Genomic DNA, 22,087 nt, shown 5'->3' with positions numbered 1-22,087 from the left:
CATTTTTTCAGCTTTCCGTTCACTCTGCTTAGTCAGAAAACAGATGAGGAGAAGCTGGGATACTGAACGGTCATGATAATCTGTCCCTTGCGGGATTATGACAGACATTATCAGAATGAATGTGACAAGAGTGTGTGTGTGCGTGTGTGTGTGTGTGTGAAACAAACCTGCTGCTCCAATCACAGAGCGTACAGTAAGTGAGTGGTGACAGAGGATCATTGACAGAGTGACGTGATCAGACAGGAGGAGATGAATGAATGAATGAATGATTGATTGATTGATTGATGCTCCGGCTGTAGGAGTGAGACAGATCAGCGTCTCCTTTCCCGTAACCCAGCAACAGCAACATCACCGCAGATAACGACTCCATTGTCCATAACCATCAATATGTGCTGCTATGCTGTCTTTGAGCTCAGAGCGTGTTCTGCTGAGTCGGCACTTGTTGTCGGCACAGCGTGTCTGCTGTTGCATTGTCAAACACCTCTGTACGTGAGGTACAGAGGTGTTTTTTTTGCAGCCATTCACAAATCCATAGAGTTTCCTCAAAGTCTGCTGTAAATCTGAAGAAACTGTCTAATCTAATCCGGATGATATGTCGGATCTGTCATCTTTCGAGACATTTAACCCCCACGTTGCAGCGTGTGAATGGGTGATGGAAAATGTGCTGTGTGAATGAGTGAATGGCAAAACTGTAGTGTGAAGCAGCTTTGAGTGACTGGACTAGAAAGTGACAATATAAATATTTGGTAAAACTTTAGATTAGGGAACACATATTCACCATTAACTAGGTGCTTACTTACTAACATGCATAGAAGTAGCATACTAGCCCTTTATTAGTAAATATTAAGCAAAATCTTAATTCATAGAGGTAGAATAGGGTTATGTAGAATAAGGCGTTAACACGTGCTTAATGATTACTAATAAAGAGCTAGTATGCAACTGTTTTTAAGCACCTAGTTAATGGTGGATGTGTGTTCCCTAATCTAAAGTGTTACCAAATATTCAATTGTGTTGTATTAAGTATAATCTAATCTAATCTACCACACAGGGATTTTTTTCCTGCACTTTATCAGTATTTGAGTATTTGGTAACACTTGAGATTAGGGAACACATATTCACCATTAACTAGGTGTTTACTAACATATATAAGTAGCATACAAGCCCTTTATTAGTCATCATTAAGCACGTATTAACACCTTATTCTACCTCTATTACGACGTGAATTAAGATTTTTCCTTCATAAGGTGTTAATATGTGCTTAATAATATTTACTAATAAAGGGCTAGTATGCTACTTATATTCATGCTAATAAGCACCTAGTTAATGGTGAACTGGGACAATATAGCTAACGTTGCCACAAAATGGGAAATGTGCTGTATGTACGATGTCTATCTTAAGCTAGTTTGTGGTCAGAGTGGTTTATTATATAAAGATATGGATTTTTATGCAGTTAGCCTCTTTTTAAATGGCTAAAATTACCTTGGTTGCCATGTTTTTTACCCTCCTTTAACGTATCACCTGTTAATTAAGTGAAGACGAGAGAGAACATGGTCAGAGAATCTGTATCTCTGCTCTGGTAAAGTCACACACAATCATTTGTGGACGCTGCAGTTTCCAACAAGGACAAACATTGTTTTTCCCCCTCCGTGACGTGGTCTGTGTTTACTGCACTGACTGAGTGACTGAGTGGAGGCTTGTGTTGTTGGTCAGTGTAGCTGAGGACGTGTGGTGCAGTGGTGACGCTCCGGCTCTGCTTTACAGCTCGTGTCGTCATTCCTAAAGGTTTATTCCCTCCGTGGAAACGATAGATAGCACTTGTTATATGCCTTTGTGCTCTATAGAAATTATTCATGCTCTCTCACCTGACACTACTGACTTCCTGTATGTGTGTGTGTGTGTGTTCGTGTTGCCGTGCGACTATACTTCTAGATATGTGTCATTGTCCTCCTCCTCCTCCTCCGGTGCAGTAAAAGCTCGTAAAAGTGACTCTTCGTCTCCCGGTCTGCCAGAGGATGTGGAGGATTTATGATGGAGTGAGTGAGGAGGAAAAGGCGAGAGGGGGGGGGGGGGGGGAAGAGAGATGGAGAGAAGGAACGGCGAGTGGGAGGGAGAGTGAAGGAGCTAATGAGTTAGAGAAGACAGGGGACTGTGAGAGAGAGTGGGAGGTGGTGGTGGTGGTGGGGATATAAATGAAATTGAAGGAAATGCATGCACACACACACACACACACACATAGAGAGAGAGGGGACGGGTTTGCTCGCCGGACCCCTGTGCTGTTCCGTCTGTTTCGGTCCATCTGCACTCCCCATCATCTGAAATGAGAATAATAATAGTAATAATAATAATAATAATAATAATAATAATAGAAGAAAAGGACAGAAAGATCAGCAGAGTGAGGAAATGAGAAAAAGTTAACGGTCGGGAGGGAGAGTTAATCACATCCGTACAGTACACACACACACACACACACACACACAGCAGACGTCAGTCATGCATGTGCAGCTATGTTATACACCCTCTTCTTCTTCCTCCTCCTCCTCTTCGTTCTCCACCTCCCTGTGGCTGTTGTATCCCTCGCTGCTCCTCACTCCTGTGTGTGTGTGTGTCCTCTCACTCCATCCTTCCCTTCTTATCGCTCACTCTCTCTCTCTTCCTCCGTTTACTCTTTCGCTCTCCCAGTTAGTGAGTGTGTAAAAGTGTGTGTGTGTGTGTGAGTTTGAGAGTGTGAGAGCTCGTGTGCATGTGCCGGGGAGCTCATTCTGTTCCGACTCCAGGCAGAAGATGGTAAGTAATGTTTTTCCTCCTGCGTATTCCGAGAGAATGTTTACAGGTTTTGAGTGTCAAGGCTTTCTCTGTGTGCGTGTTTGTGTGTTTGTGTGTTTGTGTTTGTGTGTGTATGAGTCATTATTAGCTGGGTGGACATGGAGATGGATGTGTTGCCTTTGCAGTGTGTGTTTTGTAAACATAATTTGTGCATATGTGCCACTGCTGCTGCTGCTGGTGGTGCTGATGTTGATGTTTGTGATGGAGGAGGTGTGCTTGCAGGCCAAGACTGTAGGCTTCTTAAAAAACAAAGGGGGGAATGATGATGATGATGAGGAAGAGAGTGTTTGTGTGTCTGAGGTGTTTCTGTGCTGGTGAGAGCTGGTGGTTATATAAAAAAACAATAGAGACAATAGAGCAGCCTGGCAGGACTCCATGCTCCACGTGTGTTCATTCACCTTCTCACTCCACACTTCATCCACATTTAGCCGACTGCGTTTTGCAAATGCAGAATAAGAAAACAAAAACCCCTCGTGGTCCCGAGGCTAACGTCGTTCATCCTCATCCCCTGGAGGTTATCATAGTCTTCCTCCATCCACCAAACAAACGCAGCTGAAGAATGACTGGGAAAGTGGAAATGGGTGGAGAAGTGTGAAAGCAGCACCTTTTTTTTTCCTTTCTTTTTTTTTTATTTCCCCCAAAATCCATAACGGCTTTAAACAGCGCACAAGGAAAAGCAGCAGAGTATTGACGTAGCGCTGGGTAATGACTCGGTGTCGATAGTTTAATGCCAGGTACAGCAATGGATTTGCAGCTCCATCGATGCCATGTTACACACACACGGGTTTCCAGAGTGTGGGGGAGAATAGATCTGTGTGTGCGGGCTGCTTTATGCCTCTTTGTGCAGTTTTATGTCCAAGTTCATTCATTCCTGCTACTTTTATGCGGGCAATATAACTTTGATATAGATTAGATTATAGCAAGACGAGACTGGCCGACCTTAAATTCAGTCTAAACATTAAATTATATTTACATTAAATAAACCAGAAGTCTTATCTACAACACAATCTATATATGTTGTTTTTGTAGCTCACTAGCTAGCTAGGTAGATAGCTAGCTAGACGGATATCTACAACACAACCTATGTTGTTTTTTTCCCCATGTTTTCTGGTCTTCTCAGGTAGCTAGCTAGCTAGCTAGGGAGATATTTGTCTAGCTAGCTAGCTAAACACATATCTACAACACAACCTGTGCAATTTTTTCCCCATGTTTTCTGTTCTTGTCAGCTAGCTAGCTAGCTAGACACATCTACAACAAAACCTATGTTGTTTTCTGTTCTTGTCAGATAGATAGATAGATAGATAGATAGATAGATAGATAGATAGATAGATAGATAGATAGATAGATAGATAGATAGATAGATAGATAGATAGATAGATAGATAGATAGATAGATAGATAGATGTCAAAAACAAAAACTTTAACAACACAGTACAGTGTTAAAGTTTGACAAAGGAGGAGCTATATTTAGTTTTATTGTCACGAGTACGGCCATTTTTAAATATCTGCGTCGTCCAATCTTAATGTCGCCTCAGGAGAAGTCGAAAGACGCGCGTCACATATATTATCCTTCTCTCTCTGTATGTGCTTACAAAAGTATAGACGACGGTCTTTCAACAAGTGAGCGGACGAGGCGGCGACGGCGTGATATTAATTCAGCCACGAAGAACGACTCTACCTTGTTAAATTTAAGACGCAGAGCGACGGGGACGGCTCCGGAGACGTGAGTCATGTCGGAAACATGGTGTGTTGTAATATTATGTGAAATGTAATGTCGCAGAGAGCCGATGTCCTGGGAAGCAAAGTGCTCTTTTGTCCCTGATTAATATAAACACATTCAGCCTCCTCCTTTTCTTTCCTTTCCTTTCCTTTTATTTCTCTTTTCTTGGCTCCTGGCATTTAGAGACCATTTGGGTCAAATTGCTTCAAGCATTTAGTCCAAATCAGTTAAGTCCAGTGTGGCTGCTCATGTGTGCAAAGTGGTGGGTAAAAAATGCGTGTACATCCACCTACTGCTTTATCCTCCACATGTGGGTAGCGGGGTTGCTGGTGCCAATCCCAGCTGTGCACTAGGTTAACGCACGACATTTACGTTTCCATGACGACTGACCGAAAAAAAGACGCGACATCCAGGCACCGGAGTCCAGGCTCCGTTAGCTGTATTAGCTCCTTTATCGCCGCTAGCGCACCTGCAGTCGAACTGGAGCGGTCTGTTTATTAAACGCAAAAAAAAACAGCACTACAAATAACCAGCGTACCTGTGTACTGCGTATGTGTGCCTCTGTTTTTAAAGTTTAGCATTAATTTAGAGACTCATTTTAACAATCAGGAGTTACGTAAACATGACGTCACGCGCGTCTTTTTCTGGTCAGTCGTCATGGAAACGATTCATGTGTTAGCGTGCGTTAACGTGCGCTAACGTTGACACCGTTAACCGCTATCGCGTTAATGCGCCCAGCACTCGTTTTTGGACATGTAGGAAGAAAATAACAATTCATGGCCAAGTGGAAAAGTCCACACCATGTCAAAGGGCTGTAGTGCCCCTGAGCAAGTTACCCAACCCCCAATTGCTCCCTGGGTGCTGCTCAGTGACTCCTCACTGGAAGGATGCGTTAAATGCAGAGAAGCAATTTCCCTACAGGCGATTAATAAAAGTACAAACGAGGAGAAGATGCAAACTCCACACACAAAGGCCATGGATCAGGACGTGACCTTCTTGCCACTTTCTCTTACTTTGTGCACGATATCTTGACATATTTACTTGAGTTACTTATGCTCACTGACTCTGAGAGTTCGCCTCGAGGCCGAGGGAGAAAGAGCACAAGAGAGTTTTTTAGTTGCGAGGAACACAGGAAGAAAGAGAGAGAGTGCAAGAGACAAACCATCGGACAAAAATAGAGTAAGAGACAGTCGGACAGAAAATACGGCAAGAGAGAGACAAAGAGACGGAGAAAGAGCAAGACTGGGGGGCAAACGGACAGAAAGAGAGCTGGAGAGAGGAAGTGGGAGCGAGGTTTGTGAGCTGCAAAACCTGCACCTTCCTCATAAATCAGCTGTTCTTGCATTTATTCTGCTTCACGCTGAACGCGACTCACTCGATACCTCATTAATTTCTAATACGTGTGTGGACATGAGGGACAAGAGGACACAGCACTGATGAATGTCCACAGCTGGACAGATGAGCCCGCAGCACATGGTCCTACTCAGCTGTGGTTACTTTTCCGGAGGGTGGGAGGGGTGGAAACATGGGCCTTTTTCCAATAAGCGACTGTTATTGGGAAAAAGAAAAGTGTAAGCACAAAAAGAGCGTAACACGTTTAAAGCAGCGACTCGCGTTTAATCTGACAAGTGCAAACGTCAGCGACTCGACGAATGTGGAGTCGCTCCAGACGGTGGTAAAAACTGATTAAAGTCAATCTATATTAATCTATGTATTTGTGTTGTTTATGTAGGTAAAAGGAGTGAACATCACTCTTTACATGCTGTAGAGCTGGGAAGAATGTTATTATTGTAATTCATAATCTCATGTTTTAGACTCAGATCTAACGGTGAATAGTAACATTTTCAGGTGCTTATGCTTAAATGTATGTAAAACTATGTATGTCATCGATTATATAGCCCAAAAATAATTATGATTCAAAATATTATTGTGAAAAAAAAAAGGTTTTTAATTCTTAAATCATAGGGCATAGGTGGTCTTATTTTTGTGTGAATAATACTTAATTTAATAAGATCATATAATAAGTCATGAGGAAAGATGTAAGCTCTCCATTGTGGCACATTAAAAAAAATAAATCACAAGGAGTGTATGGTGTTGTGAGCTGGACAGTATTTTATAATGTCACTCACGTCTCGTCAAATATTGTCTTTCTCCATACCCGATTATGACAACCAAAGAAATTCACCAAAGTTAACTTATCGTGAGTCTCAAAATGTTCGTGTAGACTTTTTTTTTGCTTATTTTAACCAGAAGATGATTATTTTTCCAGAATAACGTTCAATATCTGGCAGTTATTCACAATTTACTGCATGTTACATCAGTGTATTGGCAATTTAATATGAAGAAAACACTGTAGTTGTACACAAACACCAGTTAAATTTGAAATTTGAACAGTATAAAAAATATTTAAAAGAACAATGGAAACTTATGTACAGGCTTCTTTCCAACTTTCTCGTCTCTGGCGTCAAAGACGCTGATTCTCCGGCTTCCTGCAACAGCGAGAGTAAAATTACCGTAATAACCACACATTGTCTTTGACATGAAAGTATGATGCATTCACCTTTTTTTCCCTTATAACAAAATGTCACTGCAGTACTGAGAAGAGTCTTCTGCTGTTGTTTCCTTGCTGGAACCACCTGTGGTTTCCCTGTCATTGTCCATTATCTCAGCAGAGAGTTTGACGAGGGCAACTAACTGTGAATATATCTCATCTGCGTCAGGAGACGAGAAATCTTCGTCTGCTCGACGGGCCGACGCTTTAAAAGGATGATTTATTAAGTCGTCTATTATGTTACAGTTTGATCGCTAAAGGTTGGGAATTGTCTCTAATGTCTGCGGTGATAAATTATTTGGCGAGGCAGGGTTTTCATGCCAGAAATAATAGATGTGAAATATATTTATTTATTTTTTTAATGGATTTCCTGGTGATACGTCATATTTTGTAGCTGGAAGGTTTTCAGAGCCAGAGAAACCTCTTGCCAATGCAGATGGTCCTGTCTCTCTCTCTGTGTGTGTTGTTGTTTTTGTATGTTTGATATTTTTGACAAAATAGCAGATGAGGCAGCCGTTCGTCTTGGACGTAGAATATAACCAAATCCAAATCCTGAGAGCAGAAATACAGATATTTCCAGTCTCATTAGTGGAGTTAATACATGGCTTTTTGTGTGTGTTTTAGTGGAGACATTGTTATGATTTAAAAAAAAAAAAAAAGTGCTTCACCATAGTATTTTAACCTTGGTGATAATGGTGTTATATCAAGAGCTCTATGTTTTCTCAGATGGTTAAAGGTTCCGAAACTGACCTGTGGATTAAATCCTATTTTGAACTTCAATACTTTAGTTTTACAGTAAAGAAAACTTCCCTCTGTGTCGCCTAATATCAAAGTTCAGTCTCCAAGGACTGTAATCTCAGCGTCAGTGAGCCAATAAAGTTTGACCAAAATCTAACAGTGCTTGTGATTGGCTGAGAAAAGGAAAATGGGGATTAAAACGTGTGAATGTGTCTGTGTTGTGTTTCAGAGGCTTGTGCTTGTTTTGATGAATGAGGATAATGTGGGATGATTGTGACCACAGATTTTACCATAATGTGGCGTGGAATTCTTTTTATTTTAATGGATTTCTTAAAATTAATATAAAAGAAAGGATCATTCAACAAAATCCAGATATTGATATCAATACCATGTTTGACAAACTACAGGACATCTGTGGTATTGCAGTTGGTGTCAGGATGGTTGTGACTTGAGGCAAATAGTGTGTAATAAATTCATAATATTATGTATATATACATATATATATATATATGTATATACATATATGTGTGTATATATACACACATATATGTGTGTGTATGTATGTGTGTGTACATATATATGTATGTAAGTATATATATATATATATATATATATATATATATATACATACATATATATATATACATACATATATATGTGTGTATATACACACATATATATACAATAATAACATTAGGTAAACTACATGTAAACACAGTGTAACTTCTAGATTGAGATGCTTGACATGACACAAGTTCTTCATCTATCCTGGATTCAAAAGAATGTAATCATGCAGTGTTATCCTGTAATCCAAGAGTGGATAAACCTTTATTATTCTCACCGTGGGGGGGGGACATAGCAAATGTTTCAAATATTCAAAAATCAATGAGAAATTGATGGAATGTTCCCGTTATTTTTGTTTCCTATGCAACTTTTTCCCTCCTACTGTTCTTACGGGGAGTGAAACCCACCTCCCATGTGACTCCTACCTGCTGTCCTGATCTGTCCTGATCTGTCCTGATCTGTCTCGTCTTGTCTTGTCCATCATGAACCCTTTGGCTGCCTTGGCCGTCCAAGATAGTCGCACAGAGACCCGTGACACACAGAGACGTTCCTCCTGAAAGACAGAGGGCGCTGCCTGCTCCACCCCCCTGTCAGTCTCTCTGTGTGCCTCCTCCTCCTCCTCCTCCTCGCTCCTCCTCCTCCTCCTCCTCCACCACCCTTTGGCTTTGGCTCCGTTAACCCTCTTCTCTTCTCCCCTCCTCTCCTCTCCTCTCTCTCCCCGTGGCAACAGGCGCGGCTCCCCTCCTGTTCATCCACCCTAAGCATTGCTGAGGTACTCCTGCATTTGTTCTAATGCACTGTTATCATGGCATTTCCCACTCCCACCTCCTTCTTGGCATGATTGCTCCCCCTCTCCTCTCTCATGTGTGTGTGTGTCCTCCTGCCTGCTCCATCCTGCGGTCTCCCCCTGTGTTTTTTTTTATTTCTTGATGGTGGTGTTTTATCCTCCTCGGTGTGTGTGATTTTGTCCTAAACGTTCCTGTTCTGGTACTCGTTTGTGTATCTAATCCTCATGCCTTGATCCCTGCACTCACTCACTCACACACGTCCTCCAAAATAAAACACACCTCCATCACTAAAGCACATCCCTCACTCGCATTTCAACCTCAGGTCTGAAGTTGAAAGACGCTCCAATTCTGTGTATTTGAATGAAAGTGATATTGCTTGTTTTTTTTTTCTTTTTCCCCTCTGTGTGCAAACACCTCAGTAGACCTCTTACACACACACACACACACACACACAGCGTGTAAGCCTTCACAGTGATAGACAGACATGGCCTCAGTGCAAGGGCAGAGAAAAGTGCTGACACTTGTTCAACGCAAAATCCATCGATTTTAGCCGTAATTGCACGTTAATGAACCTGGAAAAAGGGAAGAAGATAAAAAGTCTTATTTTTTAGATATTTTGAGACAATTTAGCCTCATTTAGCTTCATGAGATTGAATCAATTAGCTTAAAGTTAAAACTTTCCAAACTACTTCCTAAACACATCAGTGTCACGCTGTTGTCTCAGTGTCTCGCTGAGTTTGACTCCTGCTGCCTTAATCTGATGTTTTTGTGATGTAGCGTAGCTGCGCTCATCACAAAACACAGGAATGTGCTGAACACAATGTTTTTGCTCGTTCAGGAACTTTATTTGTTATGTTACATAATGAAAACTTACTTGGTTTAGTAATATTTCCATATTTATGAGTTAAGTTTTTGTTTATGATATAGTTTTCAGTTTGGTAGTCCATTTTTTTTTTTAAAGAAAATCCAGGGTATAATTTTAGTTTACATAAGGTTACAATAGTTTCAGAATTTTTTATTTAGTTGTGACATTTTGTTTTTTAAAATTTGTTAGTTTTAATTTTCATATTTAGAGCAGCTTTTGCTAAGTTTTTTGCTAAGAATTTAGTTTTAGTTTAGTTTTTATTAGATTTAGTGTTAGTTTCTTGTAACATTAAGTATTTGCCAGGAGCAGGATTCAAAAATGTGATAATAAATAAATAAGTAAGGTATTGTGTCTCAAATTGAACCATTCAAAATTGCCGGCAGAGAAAAAATAAATACACTTCACATGAACCCAAAAGGATTATGTATGACATATATTTACAAAGACTAAAAATAAGCACATTTTCACGTCAGTTTTAGGTAGTTATTGGGATTTTTTCTATTTTAGTTTTTGTTATTTCGTTAGTTTACGTTAACTATAACAACCTTGAGTCACAAATTTATAGAAATCAAACCAAATTCCTTCCTTGTTGTAAATGTTGAAGGTCGACGTTTCACCGCACTTTCTTCAAAGTAATTGTAATCCAGTTACTTTGCTCTCTGCAGTACAATTTAAGGTTTCTCAGGATTAAGGTGCCATTACTTGTGTACTTTATATATTCCCCTGCATTTTAAATGACATATTCACATGCTGGGAGAGAGGCCAAGAGTCAAACACTCACTTTGTAAGCAGATAACAACAATAATGGTTTCTTCATCATCCATCTTTGGTTCTGTGGTGGTTTGTGTTGTTTTATTTTTTTTGTATTTCCTGTCATGTGATTGCAGAGTGTGTGTCAGGTCAGTACTGGCTGAGTATGGATGTGTGTGTGTTCAGATTTGCTGGCTGAAATGAGGGCGACAAAGAGTGCGTGCAAATGTGTGCCACTAACTGAAACTTTTGTACTGATCAGGATGGGGTGTGTGCATGCCTGTAGCCCAGCGTGTGTGTGTGTCTGTGTGTCTGTGTGTGTGTGAGTGTGTGGCATGAAGGTTGAGTGACTATCCTGTGGCTCCCTCCAGGCCTCACGGAGAGAATTCAGGGCTCACCTGGATGAGGTCATCACGCTCAAGTCAAGGTACTCTACCTTGGACCAGGTAAACCCCGCTAACCTTCTACCGATCAACCACACACACACACACACACACACACACCGCACCTCTCACACACACACACACACACACACACACACACACACACACACACACACACAGTCAGGTTATTTTAACGCCATTTTCAGCAAATCATAGCGTTTAAATGTTTTACACGGAGCCTTAAACAGACTCGTAGACATAGTTTAATCTGGTGTTAACATGTTTTCTTTATCTGGATTAGTGTGGAATAAAAGCAGGAAGACGAGACCACGTCAAGGACGAGATCACAGCAGGCATATTCTGTATTTAAAGTCGTCTTCGTCCGGTCTTTGTCTGAGCTCTACCTCATATACCTAAACCTGAAAACAATGAGTTTATACCAGATGCAAAGATCATGTGTTAATACCAGGTCACAAACGTCTATGTATCTACAGTATATACACAACAACACATACTGTACTGTAGTCTCTGACATAATAACAGGGGGAGATGTCTGTTGCATAAGACAGCCTGAGTCAGGTTTTAGAAGAAGAAGAAGAAGAAGAAGAAAGTGTGGTGACGTGTCATCACCATGTTTAGTGGTCAGCGACATTTTCCCGCCTCATATCGCCTCTCTCTCTCTCTCTTTCTCGTCATGACTCATCCTGTCATTCATCACCTACTCGGACATAAACGACGTGACAGTGGACGCTGGTGTTTTTGTCTCCTGAGGATGTGACGTCGTCTGTGTGAATGTGGATGTGTGTAGTTTTTGTTTTGGGGGGAAGTTAACCGATGAGATACGAAGCAGCAAACGCGCTCTCTGCCCGCCGTCATGTCATTCTCCCGTTTTCCCGCCCTCAGGCTCCTGCCGTCACTCCCCAGGGTAGAAGACTTAGCTCTGGTTTGCTGCTGTAGCATTTTGTCTCCCTCTCCTCCTCCTCCTCCTCCTCCTCCACCTCGCGGCGGACGGATAAATCTTCCTCTCTTTTTTTTTGCATAATTCGTCTGACAGCACCCCCCCCTCTTTTGTTTTGTGCTGAGCTCAGCACCGCGCTGGTAGCATCCCATCATTTACCAAAGCGTCTCCTCAGCTCGCGCCGTTATTGGCTCCATCGATTTCCCACGTGCCTCCGCTGACCTGGCCACACACAACTATTCCGCGTTCTTACGCACACACGCACTAACGGCAACGGCCACCGCCGCCACCTTATCCTCCGGCCCATTGATCTTCCTGGCAGATCTCCATGACAACCCGTTGTCAGGCTGTTTCCGCGGCAACTGTGGGGTTAGCCTGTGGAGTGATTAGTGTTTCTGGCATGGAGACTGGTGTGTGTGTGTGTGTGTGTGTGTGTGTGTGTGTGCGTGTGCGTGTGCGTGTGCGCGTGTGTGTGCGCGTGCGTGTGTGTGTGTGTGTCGTCTATGTTGCCTTTAAATCGCTGTCACGACCAAAATCCTCACATGCACTCATGCAGATGTGTCGAGAATGAAATTGAATTATTATTATTATTATTATTTAGTGTCATTTTTTTGTGTGTGACAAACCTGCTCTCGTTGTGTTTGTGCGTCTGTGTGTGTTCACATTTGCATCTCTCATAAGAGCCTCATTTTCTCCGGTCTCTCACCGGTGTAACGTGGGATTGCAGCAGAGGGTATATTAGGAAAAAGAGTGTTTGACAGACTGCTTTCTCCCATTCCCCCTCGACACACACACACACACACACACACACACACACGTCTAAAAACACACCCATTTGTTCACACCTTCCTCTGCGTCTCCATCTCCATATGCAAACTGTCTCCCCCCCCATGGTTCTGATGGTATGATCCTTCTCTACTGAGCTATTTTTCCGCTATACTGAGGTCTTTGCTTTTTTTTCCCCCCCCACCTGTGTCGGTCTCAGTGTCATCACTACACACACTGCATTTAAAAGGTGTTTTTTTTTTTCACTGCACTAATCCCAGGACAGGTTAATGATACCTTACAAAACAACAACAACAAAAGGAGAGTGTGTGTGTGTGTGGTTTAGAAAGTAGTGGAAAACGTTGTGATTCTTGTGGGTTTTGTCGTCTGTGTGTTTTTAAAGAAACCAGCCAGTTAGTGTGAGATACTGATGTAATTGTTCTGTGTTAATTGTGTCTTTTACAAGGTTCACCTTGTTACGGAAATGTCCTGTAGCTGTCGATTGTTAGTTTGCCTCTGTGCTTTTTTTCAATGTATGCGAGTTTGATCTGTGTCTGGCTGTAGCTGTATTTAGCTCCCTTAATCCCCCACCCTCCCACCTTTGTCTTTCTGTTTTATTTATTTATTTATTTATTTATTATTAATTCATATCTATTTCTCACTCTCTCCACTGTTCTGTCTCACTCTATAAATAGAATATGAAGTTACAGTTGTGACACAAATCTCCTAGCAACCACAGCTGCTGCCATCAGGGACATCCACTGTAAAATAGACTAAATGACATTATGAAAATGATTTTTCATGAGGAGATTTTGATTGAAATTAAGTGGAAACAGTCAACAAAGTGACACAGGACGTTCTTCAGCTCCTGTTTGTCTGTTCTTAATTATGATGTAACAGATTGGGAAGAGTAACGAATGCATCTTCTTGCATTTAAATTCAAAGATGTAGTGACATTTATGATAACATTTGCTGAATTACCTTTTACAAAAGTAATATACGTTGAACGTAAGGTATAGTGTGTACTAACACAATAGAAAGAAAAGGAATGTAGGTTAAATAAAAGAGGGAAACTGGTGTTTTAGACTCTGTATGAGAGAGCTGGAAATAGCGACATCAAGTTGTAGTGGCTATATGCGGTACTGCATCAAAATAAATTCCCTGTGAGCATAAAGTGCAGTGAAAAAATTAGATATTAGATAAAATAAAAAATTTTGGACACATGTTAAACATCCATTTCTGTGACCTAAACAGGAAAAAAATATATTTACTTGCTGATTAAATGATCAGATGTCTCCGTCTTAGAACAGCCAATAAAAAAGACAACAGAAGCTGTAGAGCATACAAAATAATACAAAAACAACTTTTGAAGTTTGTGGCCTCAACATTTTTCTCTTTACTCCTATAATTCTATCTCTATCACACTTGTTGCTTGTAGTGGACGCCTGTCTGTCTGTCTGTCTGTCTGTCTGTCTGTCTGTGGTCCGTCTGTCCGTCCTGTCCTGTCATGTGTGTGTGTCAGTGTGTGTGTGTGTCTGCGTGTGGTGTTGTTTTTGGTGTCGTTTGCCGGGACAGATGCACTGATGCCTGTGATTCGATGCTTTATCTTCCACTAGCTCCAGTGTAGGTTGGAGGGGCTTAAAGATGATCGCAGGAGGACCTTCAGCTCTCGAGTAACTATCCCGACCCCACCCCTCCCCTCTCCACCCCTATCTTTCCCCTTCTTGCCCTTGACCCCACACCCTCCTCCGAGGAGCGCGCAAAACAAACGCCCCGCTCTGTGTCCCACCCCCTCTTCTCCCTTTTTCTCTCTCTCTCTCTCTCTCTTTCTCCGTGTGTCCTCTCGTCTGTCGTTCACTCTGTTTCCGGTCCTCTTCCTGTCTCCGTCCCCCCGTCCGTCCGTCTCTCTCCCCCCCCCCATCTGTCTCTCTCTGTCTCCGTCTCTCTCCGGTTAACATGCTCTGCTTTCAGTAGCCCTATATGTCTGGTGTGCTGGTTTGTGTGTGTGTGTGTGTGTGTGTGTGTGTAGATGAGTAGATGCCATCAGACCACTCCAGTGGTCTTTCTTGTTTTTGTTTTTTCTTCTTCTTCTTCTTCTTCCGTTTCCTCCTGTTTTCCCTCCTCTTCCGCTGTGTTTCTCGGCTCTGTAGTTTTAGTGAAGTCTGTCCAGTCCGTGCTTCATTTGTTTCTTTTTCCGTTCTTGGGCTGTGGGAGAACGCCATGCTCCTCATCCTCATCCTCTCTGTCTCTCTTATCTGTCTTTTTTCCCCTCACACTCTCTTTCTTTCTTTCTTTCCTGTGTCTCTCCATCCCTCAGTCTCCACCATCCCACCCTCTTTGCCCGCCCCACGTCCCATCTCTCACCATCCTCTCACCTTGGCTGTTTGGTGCCCAGTGGTGTCGCAGTATAGAAGCCTAGGAAAGGGGCGGGTGGGTGGTTGGGTAGAGGAGAGACCTTCACCTTCACCATGGGTGTTTTGGTTCTCCATAGACCACACACTGCCCCCCCCAACTTCTGTGATACCTCCAGGTCATAGCTGTGACTGAGAAGCAGCAGCAGCAGCTCCTGCTAAAGAGAGGAAGAAGTGTCAAAGTCAGAGCGAGTGGAAAACACGTTAGAACAGACAAGTCTGTCGAGTCAGGCAGCACATCCGAGCAGAGAAAATACACCACCAAAAAAAAGAAGTGAGAAATGTGCCCCCAAAAATAGCATTCTGGCATCAAAGTTCATTTTGGCTGAATTTATATACTCTCACTGGACCCCAGTTGATAAAAAGCGAGCCTGTAATTTGTGATAATGATGCTGTTATTCTGTGCCAAAATGTGTAGCCTCTGAAATTAAACTGCAGCCTTTTGACTCTCGTCGAGTCTCGCCATGGCGTTGAGTTTCCCAAAAGCATGTTTACGTATAGGTGTAGATGGTAGTTTGTAGAGGCAGTGACTTCTACTTACCCTCTGCGTTATTTATTTAATATTGAGCAGGTTTTTTTTAACGTGTTTTCACACAGTCAGCATCACTCATAACACTCTGGGCTGGGTGTCAGACAAGTGGCTGCTGAGTTAGTCTTTAAATGGAATAAAAACAGAACAGTTTGTTCTTTAAATAGGTTTAATGTGTCCAAGTTCTGTACCATATAAAAACAATGGAAGCAAACTATAGTTTTACCTCACTATACAGGGCTCCAAGGACATTACAGACGACCCTAAACTTTAAAGTTAAACAGATAAAAGTCAAATCTTTCCTCTCATTTCTTAACACGCCAATTATAAAACATTACATTTACAATTGAATATTTGGGCCAAGACATTGTATTTTCATCAGGCAAAAGTGCCCTAACCCTTTAAGGTACCACTCAACCACGCTTTTAGTCACTGTATCTCGTTGAAAACTGCATCAAGCTGAACTCACCAACACTTATGTCACTTGTTCTGAATTTAAACCAGGTTTATCATGAACAGACGTCTCAACCATTTGGTAGAGGCCTGTATCTGAAATACTGTAGGGTCTAATTTAAAGAAAATATATATGTATATATTCATTGTCGTTATTGTTATCGTAAGTAAATAGAATAAAATAATAAAAAATGCAAAGAAATATTTTTTTCTTGGTGCCTTAAAGGGTCAAAACTTCACTTTCTTCAGTCACAAACAAAAACCCACGTTTGCTGCGTTAAGCTAACAATAATGTGGACATTTACCGTCTGACCTTGACAGCAATAGTGTTTTTATCATTTAGTTTAGGTTAACTTTCAATTCTAGCAACAGAATCTATTTGAATAAGTTCATATTTTTTCTGAAGATAAGCAGGATAACCGGGCCAGATACTGATGCTGGCGGCCCAGTTTAGGCCCTCGAGCCACCAATTGCTGACCACTGGTTTGTACTGTACAAAGCTAGTAGGTATACTGACTGGGTTGTATGATGCTTTTGGGAAACTCAGCCCCCGTTTTAACCCGCTCTCCTCCCTCCCCTCCCCTTCCATCCCTTAGATTATATATTTAGGTTTAGCGATAGTGCTAGCCGTCATGCAGCATCAGCAGTCTCAATGGAAACCGAAACCTAAACCTGGTCCTGCACCACATCTGAACAGCCACTATCTATACTGGACACTACATCTCCACTACATTTGATGTCACACCCGTAGCACAGTGGATACATCTGTTTATGACCCTGTGAGACACGATATTGTCACTCTGTATGTTGTTGCCTTTGTCCGTATTTATACATACATATATATATATATATATATATATATATATACACACATACATGTATATCTATATATATGTTTTAATCTAATCATCGTAGTGTGACGGTGTGAATTCCACCCTGTGATGTGACGACGTAAGCTGTACGATAATTGTAATTCAGGAGACGCAGCCGTCTCCCAGCAGCAGGACAAAGTGCACAGTGTAGTGTGACACGGCTCTCTTTTCTTTTTTTCTTTTTTTTTCTTTTTTTTGACTGTTTTATAAACAGCTTCTCATCTCAAAGCATGTCAAAAGAGCAGCCTGGTTTATCTCAAATTACCACTGCCTCTGCTTTCTCTCTCTCTGTCTCTGTCTTTCTTTTCTCTTTTTATCGCTCCCTCCATCTCTAGGTGCAGTCACGATGCAGCAGCAAAGAAAACATCCTAAGATCAAGTGAGTACTAAGCTCGCGCGCTCTCTCCCCGTGTGTCGTATCTGAACGCTACCACGTGAACTCTCCAGCACACAGAGATGCATTTTAAATGTGACGGTGTGTTTGTGTGTGTGTGTGTGTGTGTGAGAGAGAGATATGTTGCCAGAGGTTGTTAAGCCTCATGTTAAGCATCAGAATATGCTGCTGAAGCGTAAGTGTGTGTTTAAGAGGAGAGGAAATTGGGTCAAGGGAAATCAAAGCACAGTGCCTATTCTTTCTCTGTGAGGCGTAGAGACAGCACAGAGTAGCAGAGAGGGAGAGAGAGCAGATTACACATTAGTTACACCTTTGCTTTGTTCCCTTTTACCTTTTGGAATGATCACAGAGGTTTTATTAGACCCAACATGGCTGCTGTCGAGCACAGATGTGTGTCCTCTTGTCGCTTCTGCAAAACAGGACCATTTTATTAGGGACCTCGCGCGCAAGGGTGCGAATTTGACCCCCTAAACGTGCGTGAAAACTGACGAAAAAATGCCACGCAAACCAGAACTGCCGAAAAAATTTGATATAATAATAGAATTGCGAAATTTAGTTGCGCCAAATTTCTGCGAAATTCGTCGGGAACATTGTCCGGCCCGAGATGACCAAAAAAAATCCTCTTGACACCGTGACCTCTACTCAACAGGAAGTCGGCCATCTTGGATTTGGCGTATTTGGAGTTTTGTAATTTTTCTTGTATTATTATTACATAATTATACATACAGTACAGTATGTACATTCACAGTAAAAAATTAATTAGTGTGCTTTGGATATTTGCCATTCACTGCTGTCACAGCTGCCAAATCCGTTACACTTCAAATCAGCTTAGTTGATTTATTTTCGTTTTTCCTGGTGGCTTTTGGGATTCTTAAAATTCACATTTCTTTCTCCTCTTCCTCCCGTCTTTGCCGTCTTTCTCTCAACTTTTAAACGGACTAAATTAGGATTTAAAATGCTAAATACAAGTGTCAATACTTAATTAATGAGTTAATACCGTTTAATTTTAGTATTCCGAATTCTGTGCAAAATGTTGCCTCACTTGTCTTTAAGAGAATAGAAAATTTAAATTCTACAATATGCTGCCAATATTTTAGTAAAAAATAATGTTTTTAAATGTCAACTCACAACATGATATAACTGACCAATATTCACTTTTGTGTTGTTTTTATATTTTCTACAGTATTTTTATTGTTTTATTGTTTGTTCTTAGGTCTATTAGGTCACATGTTTGTATGTTTCATTTGTGCTTTATGAATAAAGTTGGATTGGATAATGGAAAATGTTTTTTTCATATGTCGTTTAATTTTATGGTCCTTCCAGGTCACAGTGCAGTGGACATCACTAAAGTGGCCCGGAGGCACCGTATGTCCCCCTTCCCCCTCACCTCCATGGACAAGGCCTTCATCACTGTGCTGGAGATGACCGCCGTCCTGGGCACTGAGATCATTAACTACAGAGGTGAGGAGGACCGATGTTCAAACTGTCAAACTGTCCGAATCAACAAAACGGCTCCAAAGAAAGATTCCCAGTAGACAAATGTCTCCAAATTTGTTCATCATCCACCTGACATTTCCAATTTGCCTCCACGTTGCACCTGCTGACATCAGCGACCGAGCTCGCCCCGGTGTTTACGCATCAAAGCGTTCCGATCGATGCGGCAACACGAGCTCGCTGAGTTCACGCGACAGCATTTTAACGCTCTCTCTGTCCACCCCCGACGAGACACCTTACTGAATCAGCAGCCTGTGTCTGCAGGTCACGGTGTCAGTCAAACAGAGAGAATCAAACAAACTTCTCCTTGGTCTTTATGAGAGAGGAAGGGGGGGAAAAAAAGCACCATCTGCCAGATCTACAGGACAGACTTTAAATGACATTTCTGCTGCAGACGCCGTTTTACAGTAATAGTCATTCTTGAAAAGACGGCAGCAAACTCCAGCGCCTGGCAAAATCTGTTCTTCAAGATGCATTCAAGAAACCTTGTAAATGTCATCAATTTTCCAAAACACACTCCATTAACCACATGCTTGTTGTTGCTGCCGCTTTGTATAAAGTAAGTAAAGGGATCTTTGAGTAAAAGCACAAGTATCTTACCAGAAAATTACTTTGGTAAATGTTGAAGTCACTTTTTTATAATATAGTAAAAGTAAAAGTCTTAAAGTATGTGACATTTACTGTACTTAAGTATCAGAAATCATTTTATGACATAATATGTACTTGTACTTGTAGTTTTAGTAATAAGTAAGGTATTGCTTAGGTTTTGTTTTTTTTCAAAGTGAGGTGTTATTATCGAGCCATGGTTGCTCAGTGGTAGGGTGAGTTGTCTTTCAACTGGAAGGTTTTGGGTTCAATTCCCAACTCTCAAGTATCTTAACCAGAAAATTACTTTGGTTGAAGTCACTTATTTTATTAATATTACTTAAACGTCTTCAAATATGACATTGTACTTAATTATGATATAAAAAGTATTTTTTTAAAGTGAGGAGGTAGGATTAAGTGGTAGGGCGAGTTGTCTTTCAACTGGAAGGTTGTGGGTTCAATTCCCGACTCTGCTAGTCGATGTGTCCTTGAGCAAGACACTTAACCCCATGTTGCAGCAGGTGAATGGGTATGAAAGATGTGTCAATGGGTGAATCTTCCTGAATATTCAGACGTGTGTTTTTAAAAGTACTCTATAAGTAAAGTTATTGTTTTTATTGATGTTTTTCACAAAGGCAGCTCAGAGGAAATAAATCAGACAAGCTCACGCGTGTCTTTTCTTCTGACACTGATATAAGCTGTGTATATACTCGTGTGTGGGTGTCTGTAACATGCATGGTTCAACTGATTGATATCAAAGCTTAGATCTTCATATTAACGCCCACATAATCACAGCATAAAGGCTCACAACAATGCTAAATATAGCCACACAGCAGCTTAAGGTATTTTAGTGCCTGGATTTTTCTCCCTCTTCCACCCACTCTCACCCAGTTTTTTTTTTTTTTTAGTTTTTTTCTTCTCTCCTTCCCTGTGTTTTTGAGACATTTGAAACCTCACCAAGTTCTTCTCCTTCACAGATGGGATGGGTCGAGTCCTGGCTCAGGACGTTTATGCCAAAGACAACCTGCCACCTTTCCCTGCCTCTGTTAAGGATGGTTATGCTGTGAGAGGTAAGTAAAATACACAGTATATACAGTATATATGTATATATATCTCTGTACACGCCATAGTCACTAAAAAAGGAATTTAGATAATATTTTTATCTTGGTAGCGACTTCTGAGTGGAGCTTTTATTGACATCTCCTTACGTCCAATACTAATCTCGCTGGCTCCATCCAACACCTTCAAAGACGATTTTCAAAATAAAGCACATTCTCTATAAATTCAAGACATAATATCGTGTTTCCTGCTGTTTCTAGAATCCATGAATTCTTCATGTCAACAACATCTAAATATAACCTTACAGTGCTCATTATAAATACATGAGACAAATGTCCGTGACATCGTGCTAACATGATATAAAATGAACTGAGAAGTAAAAGAGATGTAATATACGATATGATATCATATGGGTCACACGGTGGAGTAGTGGCTACCACAAGACCAGGGTTTGTGACCCAGCTGCGTGTTTATGTGATATGATATTATTTAAAATATTATCTTATGTTAAATAAGCAAATTGTCCAAATATAAGTCTTGAGATTGCAAGAACTACTAATTTTGCATATCTGTGGGTCAAATATATCCTCAATATGTCCCTTAAATCTACTATTTTTGTTGATTATTTTTTTACTTTTAGTGACGCTGCACTTCCTGCTTCCACTTTTACAGTTACAGTTTCTTTGGCTTCAGTCTGGCACTGATGTACAGTACATCATGTGACTGTCACTGTACATTATCAATAGAGTCCCTGCTACTGTAAGTGGAGTAGCGCAGCATAATGTTCGCTTCTGCTCAGAGAGTCTAACAAGGCCAGTGTGTCGCTCTTTCTTCACACTCAAAAACACCGACTGTCCCACTTAGACGTGGACTGGACGCTGGGGAAGTGGACGACGTGGTGCTCTGAAGCTCCCACGTGGAGATCTACTGTTGATGTTTACCTGTTCAGAAAGATTAATGCTTTAACTCCTGTTAGTTTTCAGGCTAAGGTTCAGGCAGAGTTGGTGGACTACAGTGAGAGTCCTGGATGGCAGTGAGGGGCCTGTTAACCTGGAGAGCAGCGTGGCAGCATGTTGTGCTGCAGGCAGCTTAAAACAATCCTGCATATAACATCTGCAGGAGGAGGAGGAGAAGAAGAACTCCATATCTCTGTGGATTTTTCACAAACTGTATGTCCTGAGGGGCCGGGGTGCCTGCTGAGGCAAACATGCAGATTTTTAAAGATTAGAGATCTACAGATACAGTACAGGTGTTTTGTTTTTTACTTTTGCAGAAACACTCTGCTGCTAAACAGGTTCACTGAGTTCACATGAATGACAGCATCACCAGAAATGTTAGTCACAGTTCATCAAACCAAATTCAGCTGAGGGCCCCATAAACGCTTGCT

The 22,087-nt window shown here is 41.4% G+C and overlaps 1 protein-coding gene across 2 annotated transcripts in view; it reads left to right on the top strand.

Moving 5' to 3' along the window:
• gphnb (gephyrin b) overlaps positions 1-22,087 on the top strand; it is a gene marked incomplete at both ends in the record, with an annotated part of 84,536 nt that overhangs the window by 55,314 nt on the left and 7,135 nt on the right. For both annotated transcript variants that reach the window (XM_083898331.1, XM_083898330.1), the window contains 3 exons: positions 17,505-17,547; positions 18,886-19,023; positions 20,619-20,711. In XM_083898331.1, coding sequence (XP_083754457.1) covers positions 17,505-17,547; positions 18,886-19,023; positions 20,619-20,711 — 274 coding nt within the window. The remainder of the gene's footprint in view (positions 1-17,504; positions 17,548-18,885; positions 19,024-20,618; positions 20,712-22,087) is intronic.

The sequence above is a fragment of the Microchirus variegatus genome (assembly GCF_963457635.1).
Source record: "Microchirus variegatus genome assembly, chromosome: 12".
Classification (NCBI taxonomy): Eukaryota; Metazoa; Chordata; class Actinopteri; order Pleuronectiformes; family Soleidae; genus Microchirus; species Microchirus variegatus.
This window is presented reverse-complemented; position numbering and strand designations above follow the sequence as displayed.